Raw genomic sequence first — 12,328 nt, 5'->3', positions numbered from 1 at the left:
TAAGCATAACGTTTTACTTCAGACATTTACTGGTTTATCTCAAGTATGAAGTGCCTTTACCAATAAGTGTTTGTTAAATGTCAGAAAAGCAATATATTTCTTCATAATTCCGGACATTTATCACCTTACTTGGTAAATGTTGACAGTTACCGGTAAAACTGTAACCTATACTTTTTCTAAATTTCCATTACTAGGAAATGCTTTTGCCCTTGTTTCAATTTCAAATACACTACTTCATTAGGAAGCATTTCTGAAAAGAATGCATTTGTTGGGTTTAATGAGGAGTATGTGCTTTATATGAGGGTTTAGGAATTGTTTGCACTAGTTGTTGATCTTTTGTTTGGAGAATCACCAGGATGAAAAGAACCTTCTGGGCATCCCATTGTTAATACATCTCTGTTTATACAGGAGAAACGGATTAGGAAGACTGGGGTCAGAAGGTATTTTGTTTTTAATGAAGGCAGTGTCCCTAATCTTTGAGAAGCACATGTATACAGTTTAGCATAGGTGTCCATCCATACTATTTAATTCTGCCCCGAAGAAGAGAATGCATTCCACTGTAGGTATGTAGGTCTTGCCTTGAGCCTTGGCCTGTAGCTAAAGGTTTTTTTTTTTTTGTTAGTCATCAAGACCAGAGACAACATTACAAAAAATATTTACAGTGGAGTGTTTTTGCATGGTACAATTGCAAAAAGTTTATGTACTGTATTTTAAAAGCAATCACTTTTGACCTGCTAACATTCAGTTAGATGGCTGAAGAAAAGACCTTCTCAAGCTGACATCTAAAAAAAAAAGTTGTATAATGATTCAACATTGTTTACATGGAGGTAGTATAAAAAGTACTAACTCCCCCACAAAGACCCGGGCATCTACTCCCAAATGTCTGCTGTTGGTGTGACATACTGTATGTCAATGTTTACTTACATTTTTTGAGACCATTACATGTAAAATTTATGATGTTTGTATTGCCACCTCTTATGTATGTAGACATTGTTTTTGTCAGAATTGCTGTTAGGGCCTGCTTTTGGTATGTTAATGTTTCTCGCAATTCTCCTTGATTGCAGCACTAAAACTATTTTGATGCAGAGTCGAAAATATCTGTTTCATTGTGGCTGCAGGGCAGCATGTATGCATGGGAGCACACACACAGACAGCCTTTCCTCTTCAGTCAACACTTTATTAGAATTTTTATTTAAACCTCTTGCCAACTAGATTAAGTAAACAATGGTCTCTGGAACTGTAATGCAATTGGAAATAAAGGGCCTATTTCTACTGGTATTGTACAGACAAGGAAAGACTACCATAATTCAACAATATAGTTTTGTCTTTACAAAACCATACATGATAGTCATTTCTTTAGGAATATTTACTGCTTAGATTAGTCAATAAAGGGTGGAAAACAAGACAGAACTCTGCTTAAAAGATGTGTTTGCTTTCACATAAAAACCTGTCCAAGCATGGTGGTTTGTTAATGAAACAGAATTGAGCCAGCTCTGGGGTTCTCATAAATAAAGTCAAGTGCAGTGTACATGAAGGCTTCCTGGTGAGATGCAGATACATACATCAGTCTACCTGTGGTTACTCACAGCACTCCTGCTAAATTTCTCACTTGGGCAACACCCAGAACAGTGATAAACACAGCCTCGCTGGCCCCTCTTGTTAACTGAAAGTGAGGGGGGAGGGGGGAGCCATAAAGGGCACAAACTTTGCTGACGAAAGCCATTTGCTATATAGACCTCTGTTCAGCCATATGGCACTCAATGTCTAGGGTCTTTTACAGTTGGCAAGATTGTGCCTTACGCCTGTAAAACAATGTAATGACAGCATTTGCCAGCACTTAACAGGTTTGTTAGAATTATAGCACAGCATTTCAAATTGAGGATCTCAAAAGCCCCCCCCCCCCCCCTCCCCCCTCCCCGTCACATTTTCAGTCACATTTTCCAGTTTTTCCATTTCTTCTTCTTCATCATCTTCATCTTCTTCTGTCTAGGCAGCCCTGTAATCCTAGGGTGAGTTAAACATGTTTTGCACAGATACTTCTCTGTCATTATGTGGCTTTTATTGCAGTTGTTTGCCTAGAGGTTAGATTCCTAGAAACGGTATGTTAGCGGAAAGCTGTAAGTTCACGGCTGTGTTGTTGCCTACAAACAAAAAGAATGTACAACTCTGAATTATGCTTTGAGGGTTAGTGTGGACTGTATTTGTGTACAATCTCTACAATGGGATGTATTTGTTTTGTTCTATTTTGTCTTGCACTGGAGCATTTAAATTCAACATCACATACAGGTTATTTTATGTTATGACAAGAAAACTGTCAAATTACGTTATTCAGGTACTAGGTGGAATTTTTTTATTTAAAACTAGTAGGTACTAATAGCCAAAGGTACTAACATTGGTTAACCATCCAGTGGAAAGACTTTCTAGTGGTTTTATGTCTGTTAGTCTCTGCGTTCTGCTCCATCAGGAGAGCTGAATGCAGATAAGCCTCGGTAGACATTGGAATCCAGGACTACTTGCCACCTGTTAACATGATCCATGTGTTGATGAGCACATTCTTATATTCAGCATGTGCCTTGAACCTGTGAAACTGTGTAGTTGACATTGGCTAAACCTGATGATGTCAGGGTTGAATGCAAATGAGTTGCATTGTTTGCTTTTACACAGGGCCCTACAATTGGCTTACTAATTTCTTCTACCATTGTAAATATATTAATAGTACAGGTTCTTTTTGAGATTTAAACAACTTATTAAAAGGGAGCTGTCTTATAGCTTTCATTCCAGAAGTGCCAACTGCACAGTGTTAAACCATTGTCTTAAGACAGTCTGTTTATTCCTGGGTCAAGATGGAATAAACCAAATATGTTGGTATTTGAAATGTCGACCCTTGAGGCATTTGTCAATAGATTATCCTGACTAAGATCTGTCTTGTGACAAGAATGCCAGTTAAATCACAACTCTGTTTAAACTATTACCTGACCATTTCTTTAGAAAGCTTCAGTTTCTGCCAAATGTCTTATCAGTTCCTCATTCTGTTTCATTATGATTTTTTTTTGTTGTAAAATACTACTGCAATACTACTCGGTCTAGTCCTCAAGTTGTTTTAAAACATACCAGACCAGCACTAAAATTACTGAGGCTCCAATAACATAAAGCATCTCTACAGTGTTGCTTTCTAAAATGTTTGTAGGTTGCTATAGCACAGGATTTACTGTGCATTCCTGCTATGCAAATAAGTAACAGTAGGTTGTCTTGTTTCTCTTTACTTTCAGAAATTGAGGCCAAGGAGGCATGTGATTGGCTACGGGCAGCAGGGTTCCCACAGTATGCGCAGCTCTATGAAGGTAAGGCCATGCACCCCTGACAGCAGCTGCTGTTAAAGCCAATTTAGTATGGAGAATTAATTCTGTATTGGTGAGGTGCTGCATTTACACTAACACTGTGAAATAAGGGGGAGGCACAGGAACAGGGAGTGGATTCTAAATGGTGAGAAGACAAGAGCATACCATCATCTGTTAAATGAACTACACTTAAGTTAACGCAATTTTGTTTGTATGGATCCAGGCACTTTTGAGGACCACCAATAACCCAAAATGACACTACAGTGCATCTGTGTGCATATAATTAAAGTATAAAACGACTGATTGTAGTAGGATTCCAAACCATGCCTTCTGTAGAAGTCACCATCTTGCATAGTCACATGATCGATGGCTTATGCTCATAGAGTCTCTCCTGATTGGCTAAAGGCAAAATGTTTCTCAAAGTAGGACCCTGCTCTACTCCGGGAAACATTCAGCATACACAAGGAAACATTTTGTCTGGAAACATGTTCAAGTATTTTTGACAACACAGGCTATTTGATCCCCTAGAAATTTGAGAAAGGTAATCACGTTATTGTTTGAACTGTAACTGATATGAACCTGCAGAAGAAGATTAGACAGATAACTACACATCTAGTGGTTGTGATGTTTTAATATGATGAATGAGGTGGATGGCCCTAGAATTCAGTATCCAGAGGAATATATTGGTCTTAATTACATTTTTTTCTAAATCAGGTTTAATGGGTGTTTTATTGGACTTGACTTGTTTGTTTTATAACCTGAACAGTTTTTTTTTCCCCCCAGTGTCCTTCAAATGCTTTGATCCCTGCTTGCTGTGGTTTCAGTTCTACATCTGTCTTTCATCTCGGTTTTGTCGCACTTTTTTATTTTTTTTTTCCACGACCTTTTTGTTCTGCTAAAATGAACTCTCATGACATCTGTACTCCCATCCCTGGGCATGTAGAGGATGGAATTTCTCTGGACTTTTCTGTGCTGTTTTTCTTTAATGGGCAAGTCATCTGTTTCTTAGATGGCAGACAGATGCTTGCTTTGAAGAAGAAAACCTCTGGGAATTGTCTTTTCTGATTTACCCACCCATCGTGATTTTCCCCCCTTTTTCAGATTCCCTGTTTCCCATTGAAATTGCATCTGTAACCAGAGACCATGATTTTCTGGATCGAGATGCCATTGAGGCTTTATGCAGGTAGGCAAAAATCAATAGCACTTTTTTTTTCCATTTCTCAAATAAATTATTACTTTTTTCCATTATGCAGACTTCTTACTCATTGGATAAAACCATTTATTTTATCTAGATGCTAAGTTTTGCTTATTTGTATTTAGGCCACAACCAATAAATCACAAGGAGTAGTTAGGGTTAGGGAATGTCATAACTTCTGAGAAGTTATAACATTCCACTAAGACATTTCACACTGGGAGTAACACTTGAACTACTACATAGAACAGTAGCAGCCCAATTTGCAGTGAAATGTTGAGGTGTGTGGTGTCCTATAGAGCTTTCTCCTTTTTTGCTTTCCAAAATCATTTAAATTCCCATAATGAGCAGGCATTAGGTGACTGCACCTTTTAATGATTTCATATGAGTATTGCGTTGTTTAATTTACAATTGCAGTGAACTTAGTACCTTCACTGGGTTGGCTTGCGATTTTCCTACTGATTCTTGGAAACTGAGAAACAAACATTCCTAGTCAGAAAGACTTAAATATACAGTTTTCATACTATCTCAGGAAAGATTATACATTAGCCAGTCAAGTTAAATACAAATGCAGCATTATGTTCCCATAATGAGTATTGCACAGTAGATTGTCTAAACTGTGTGTTCAGTTTGACAAATACCACTGCTGGAAAGAATGTGAAAAGATGTGGCCCTTCACTGTACTTGCCAGTCAAAATGTCAACACTTAAGATTTACAACTCACAATGACTGTTAAATGTCTCATTACCAGGGGTCATCTTTAGAGTTCAGAAAATTCAATTTAATCGGGTATCCTATTGCTAGATTTTAATCCATACTTAAACAAAATCATGTTTTTGACTACATGAGGTTGGATTAACACAAAGATAATTTATGTTGCATAACTCATAAAGATTTTCTGTTAAATCTGGTGTAAATTAGAGCAGCTTTAAAATCCAATGGCAAGATGTAATGATATATAAAAACTTTTGTCTTACAAATGATATTCAGTTTAATTCTAACATTGTGTTTTGCTACTGAAAATAATTAACTTTTTTAATAAAGAAAATTGTACTCTAGTCTATCGTAGTACAAAAACCTGTGTATCAAGATACTCCTCTCTATGGCTGGGCATACTGTTAAACCAGTGATGTTTTACCATTTATATAGAAGAAGAGAGAATGAAATGGGCTGTAATGTGTGAATTCATTTCGTGTGGTGCTTTGAGAAAGATTATTTAATTGGTACCAGGACGTTTATTTTTTTTAAGCATACAAGATTAAAAACACGATTACCTTTACAAAGAGGACATGCTCAACGAAAATGTAATTTTTTTTGTGGGTAATCATGTAGATAGGGAATTTTTATCTTTGTGCCTACCCTCATCCATTAACCAACAATTGCTTTCGGTGAAATAAAACCTAACCTGCCTCACAGCTCTTGTGTTTACTTTCTTCAAAAAAAAGAAAGAGGTTATCTCTATCAAAATAGGCATCAGTGTTATCTAAGGGTTTTGTCCTGTCACGATATATTATTTAAATGCTAGTACTATTTGAACAATTCTTCAATCGAACATGCTCGGGTCAGAACTGTTTACCCCTCCTACATCAAAGAAAGCAGGTTGGTTTTAAGGAATGTAATTGCGTGCGACAGGACAGCGGCAGATCAAACGTGACAGGAGGAGTAGGTACTTAGCTCAAAGGCCAGGATACTGTAAAATCCCAAGAGAGGGAAGGTTATGCGCACTGACTGATGTGAAACCAAATCCTGCGCAGTGGGTGTAGTGACATACACCTCGGGGTTTGCAGCACAGGCAGAGAAGTTACAGGTCATGGAAGGTGAGGAGATGTTGCTCCCTGCACAGTGCAGTTTTGAACTTGGGTCAATGGAGCCGTCTGTCATAGTAGACTAGATAGAGTCCTGCCACATGGTAGTCTGGAAACGTTTATGTTTTTGAAAGCTCTGTTTTAAAGAATATGTTTTATGTGATTGCGGACTGAGTTTCTTCAGGTGAGCATTTATTTGTGTGTTAAAGTAGAGCATGTACTTTTTATAATAAGGTTATTATATATGGAGAGACTCATGGCCTACAATGTCCCATAACCCCTCTAAGCCTGTAACAGGCTTATTAAACACACAAGAAAACTTTGTTAGAATGTTAATCAAGTTTCTTGTGTCTGGTTCACAGGCGGTTGAACACCCTCAACAAATGTGCTGTGATGAAGCTAGAAATCAGTCCACAAAGAAAAAGGGTAAGTTCTTCTAACATTTAAACATCATGCCTCTTTTTTTATGCTTTCAGTGTTCTGTCTTCTCAATATAGTGTAGCTGTAACTCATCCAAGTTACTGTAGTTGTATGCTTTTCTTCAATTTCTGTGTTTTTAGTTTTTTTTTTTTTTTGTTGGTTAAGTTATTTTGTATATAATGGATATAATGTAATTACAGCCATGAGCCAAATAATTGTAGCATTATGTGGTAGTGTTTAACCATCATAATTCTAGATTTTGAATGTATAATATGCAAATATTCATTTTTTCCTTTTAAAGGGATTGGGTGAGCTAATTGTTTAATTGTGGGCTGTTATACAGGATGAGCCTTGAATTAAAGTGGGCAGGTAGGTGATGTGTAGTGGTGGCAAATCCTATTTAGGGCTTTACTTTGCAGTAGAACTCTACTGGGATTTAAGGATTATCAAGATATGTTTGTATAAAAGAATTGAGCAGAAGTGTGCACAATAACAGTAATGCTTCTGAGGGGTAATTGTGAATTCAAATCGATAATCCCTTTGTAGGTTGTTAGTGCCTCTGCAGGCTCCCTTGTACTGTATTATAATTGGCAATAATGCTTCAACTGGTAAATTTCTTTTATTTGACATTCCATTTGCTGCTTTTGTGTTCCTCGCCTGCAAAAATGAGGTTTTAGATGAATAGATCCAAAGGAGTAACAATGGTTCCTGTTGACACCTCAGATAAGGAAAGGGGTGGCTATTTGTTTGTAGTACTTTGTCTAGTAAAACCATACCCTACCTTGGAATGTGTGCCTGCATGAAACAAAGCAGACTTCTTTTCATTCCTTGGCTTCATGGTATGAAACAGTCAGACATCTGTCAAGGTCTGTGATAGATTTGTGATAAAAACATATACATACAATATGTATGAATATTGATTACTTGTGCAATAGAGTGACTTTTCATTGGGATCAAAGGCAGGGTGCAAGCATGTGATGTGATGTGATTAAGATAACAATACTAAAGTGTAGTAAGTTTAAATTGATGAATCTGTCTGTGATGGTGAAACTGTATGTATGCTTAACTAATTCAGTTATGGTGGTTTTTATTATGTATCAAATTAATAGAATTCAAACAAAAAATGGGTTTCTTCAATCAGATCGCTATGTGATTTTAAAAAAATAAATAAGTTTAGGATACATCGTCTCCTTTTAATTGGGTATAGATGAAACAAAGTTTCAAAGCACTTTTTTGAGTTGAGGCGGTTTGCTATGGAACAGACTTCATAGGATATCCATCCAAGGTTGTCTCTGGCTGGCGACAGGGGGGCAGCCTGGAGCCAGTAAATCGCAATAAAATGTATAGACCTTTGTCACCATGTCATTAGTCACAGTGAGAAGACTTCCAAAGCTATGATGTGGAAGCGGTTTCTCTAAATTGGAGCCCGTCTTCCTGTTGCAAGATTAGTTATTAATTAACATAAAATAAGGGGGTCTAAGCACAAGGTCCCTTAGAAAAAGAAAATAGGTATGAAGCTGGTCTGAATGGATTCCGAGCACCAACCGATTCTATTTCAACTTTGGGAGCGAGATTGGAATTTCCTGCTACCTCTGGGGCATCTTCTGCAGTGATAAATTAATAATCTCCCTTTCACACAGGCGAGTTATGATGGCTCAGAACAGGCACTTATGCAGAATTTTGGTCTGTGTGAATTGCCTATACTGTCACAGAGCCGTCATATTTTATGCCGTCTCTGAACTGTCTCAACTTCTGTGTGAAAGGCTATGCTGGCGCTGAAGCACTATAGTGGGCATGGATTGAAAGTCAACATCCCACGTGACTGGTATGCCGGACGTGTTGGGATTTTTGTTGTTGGTGTTGCATGCTTTCATTTTTTTCAGATACAATGGCTGATCAAGAACGAGGTAGTAATTGGAGTCTGGAATAAGTTAAGGAATTGTTAATTTTACGGGCTGATGAGGAGGTGAACTCAAAAATAGAGGGATGGTGTGTGATGCTGTAATTTATGGGCGACTCCCTGTTACCATGAAAATGATCTGTTGACGGACAGGTTTTAAAGTTGTACTCGCATTATCCCTTTGGCTGTGTGAAAGGGTTATGATGGTATTATGCTGTCATAGATTGTGCAATTTTGTGCTGTGTGAATGGGTATTTTAAATAATTTTGGCTCAGTAGCGGCATCTGTATGTGAAAGGGGCTTTAGAGACACACAGGAGCCAGTGGTGATACAGAAAACCAACAGAAACAATAGCTGCTTATTGTAATATCTGTTTAAAAGAACAGTCTGTATAGTTTAAGTACCAGGATGTAAAATATTAACTTTGCAGTACAGCTAGAGGCGCTTATACATTGATAAGACTGAACTATGAAATATAGTTTTGTATTGGCTTTTATCTTTTTTTTCATTATATGTATATACAGTATCTGCCATTATTTAAAGGGCTAGACAAACCCTTGCAAGATAATCAAAATCAACAATGTTCTGTAAACATGAAATTGTACTGAAAAAAAAGTGAAAGCAACTTCATTGAAGGTTAATAAAGTGATAATTGCTTGTTTTGTGACCTTTCTTTTGCTGTAATTATTCCTTGTATTTGTGGTTTAACTGTTTGTTTTTAGTGGTAGTATCAGAAGCTGCCTTTTAATTGTATACATGATGAAATAGGTTCTTTTTTTTAAGAAAAGGGGCTTGCTGACAATATTTGTTTTTCTTTTGATGTAGAGTGAAGACTCTGATGAAGATGAGCCTTGTGCCATCAGTGGCAAATGGACCTTTCAGAGGGACAGCAAGAGGTGGTCCAGGCTGGAGGAGCTGGATGTGTTTGCTTTGACTGACAACCCTGGCTCCTTCCCCCTGGAGGAGCCGCTGCTGAAAGTAGGGTTGAGCAGTGAAAGTGTCCTCACTGACCTGAGCGAGCAGCCAGAGGTGGGCTCTCTCCACAGTGTTGGCAGCAGCACGGGGAGCCAGGGAGCTGGACTGCAGAGCGCAGGCATGGGCGCCAATAGAACCAGATCTGTGATCAGCCTCTGCTCCTCAGGAAACTCTGTGGACAATGAAGATTCATTCTCTGAAGACATTCCTTCCCCCAAGGAGAATTCAGGCTTTCAGTATGATACCAAGCCAGGAGGGAAGAGCACCAGGTCGAAGGCTAAGAGCTTTCTTAAGAGGATGGAGAGTCTACGACTGAAGAGCTCGCCTACCAAGAAAAAAAAGGTGACATCTAAGTTGGTGATTAGCGGACCCGTGTTGCGGGAAGGGATTGATGAGGAAAAGCTCAGGAGCCTCAACTGTGTGGAGATCTCCAGGCTCAACGGCCACCACAGCAGCCTCCCACGCAACAGGAGCATTTCCTATTCCACACAGATGAGCAGCAGCAGCAGCAGCCAATCGGAGGCTGGCAGCAGCACAGTGAGCACTCCCAGTCCTGTGACCAGAGCCCGCAGCCACAGCACTGCTTATAACAACAATAAACGAGGTGGCATGTACCTGGAGGGATTTGACCCCTTCAGTCAGAAGCAGCTGCAACATCATGAGCAGTTGCTGCCCGCCAGCTGTGACGTGGCTGAACAGAACCTCCGCAACCAGGCGGCAGTCAAGGAAGACGTGATCTTCTTTATCCCAGAGGACCACAAGCCAGGCACCTTCCCCAAAGCACTTTGCAACAGCAGTCCTCATAGTAGACTGAGACGGGAGAGCAGTGACGACAGCTCCAAAGGCTCTATCTGCGGTGGCCAGAATCGTCGGAACTCTGCCACCTCCCTGGATAACCGGCTCAGCATATACGACAACGTGCCCTGCTCGCTGCTCTTGGATGGGGAGGATGCCCCCTACCCCAAGCTGGATGACATTCTGCATCATGTAAGGGGCCTTCAGAGGTTTGTGAACGAGTGGTCGGAGCAGGCCTGCGAGGAGGGGGATTCGGACTCTGCCCTTGACTCCGTCTCACCCTGCCCGTCGTCCCCGCTACAAAACCACCTGGAGGAGGTGGAGAACGGCAGTGAGGTGGAGAACGGCAGTGACTTGGACAGCACAGGCAACTCCCTCAACGAACAAGAGGCTCTGTCCAGCCGCCAGCGCAGGGACTCTGGTGTAGGCGCCTCCCTGACAAGATCAAGCAGGTTGATAATTTGTTTGCAATTTCTTCCACACACAATACATTTCTTTTCCCTAGCTTAAATCACATAGTGGAAATATTGCACGTTCCAACAGATCTCTTTCATTATTATGAAAAGTATTGCTGCAGTATTTAGTCATGCACAGGAATGTACTGTATTGTATGTTACTGAAGCTTAATATGCCGGAGGAATTTGAGGGCACAGGATTTCCAATTCAGCCAACCTAAATCGGCACTTGAGAACACATTTTTTAAATGCTGATGCTCAGCAGGTGTTACATTACTGTACTCACGTTATTGGAATTGTACTTTTACCAATTATCAAATCAGAAACGATGCTTAGACTTAATATCTGTTTTTTTTTTTCTATTACACAGACCTCAGAAGTTGAGATGGCACAGTTTCCAGAGCTCACACAGGCCAAGTCTGTCCTCATTGCTGCTACAAATTAACTGCCAGTCTGTAATGCAGATGAATCTCCTTCAGAAATACTCCCTGTTGAAGCTCACAGCCCTACTGGAGAAATATACGCCCACGAATAAACATGGTTTCAGCTGGTGAGTGTGTCAATGCAAGGCTGTTTTCTGTAACCTTGACCCTAAACAGGTTATTTAGATGTTTGTAATAGTTCACTTTTTTTTTTTTTTTTTTGGCTGACACAGGAGAAAGCATCAATAGAGTGCTATGTGTATGCTGTGGGACAATTTTGTACAAGTCCAACTTAATTTAATCTTAATTTCAGCATTTACTAACATGACTAGAATTATCCTAGATAATAAAATAACACATTTGTTCCATGACCTGGGTAGCTCTCTTGTTTAGTAATGTCCAGCAGGGGCCAATTAGCTAATGCAGGTGTTGGTTATTCCATTACTGTAATTGCCAAGATACTGTAATGGAAAACCTCTTATTTACAGATATTTTACACCCAGCTGGGGCCTCTGTAATTTGGCAGGTTAAAGAAATTAATCCCACCCACTCCCGAGTCCCCAGTGAGTTTCACCTCCAGCTTCAAAGCACCTACTGCTCAAAGCTAGTTCTTATGTGAGCCAGGTTAAATACAGAAGCCGCTTGTTTGGTACTGACATAACTAAGTATTGATGGTGGTTCCTACATGCTTCAGATGCTCAGCAATAATCATAATGTGTTCTTTTTAAATTCCAGTGCCGTTTCTTACAAACCAAGCATTATGAACACTTTCTAAATACTCACTGCTGTTCCCTTTTATTGCAGTCTGGGGTCTATTTGAGTTGCTATGGCAAAAGCTAAAACGAGCATACAAATAAGCATTTTGCTAAAATAATTGAAAGTGTGTGTGCACTGGTCTTTTGCCATTGATTTTATTATTATTATTATTATTTATTTCTTAGCAGACGCCCTTATCCAGGGCGACTTACAATTGTTACAAGATACCACATTATTTTTACATACAATTACCCATTTATACAGTTGGGT

General features: G+C 39.4%; 1 protein-coding gene across 2 annotated transcripts in view; it reads left to right on the top strand.

Moving 5' to 3' along the window:
- dlc1 (DLC1 Rho GTPase activating protein) overlaps positions 1–12,328 on the top strand; it is a 172,600-nt gene that overhangs the window by 150,531 nt on the left and 9,741 nt on the right. For both annotated transcript variants that reach the window (XM_059026878.1, XM_034034084.3), the window contains 5 exons: positions 3,270–3,341; positions 4,440–4,521; positions 6,698–6,761; positions 9,481–10,877; positions 11,251–11,430. In XM_059026878.1, coding sequence (XP_058882861.1) covers positions 3,270–3,341; positions 4,440–4,521; positions 6,698–6,761; positions 9,481–10,877; positions 11,251–11,430 — 1,795 coding nt within the window. The remainder of the gene's footprint in view (positions 1–3,269; positions 3,342–4,439; positions 4,522–6,697; positions 6,762–9,480; positions 10,878–11,250; positions 11,431–12,328) is intronic.

Source organism: Acipenser ruthenus, chromosome 1 (genome assembly GCF_902713425.1).
Source record: "Acipenser ruthenus chromosome 1, fAciRut3.2 maternal haplotype, whole genome shotgun sequence".
In the NCBI taxonomy this organism is placed as follows: Eukaryota; Metazoa; Chordata; class Actinopteri; order Acipenseriformes; family Acipenseridae; genus Acipenser; species Acipenser ruthenus.
Note: the sequence above shows the minus strand (reverse complement) of the source record. Positions and strands in the feature narration are given on the sequence as shown.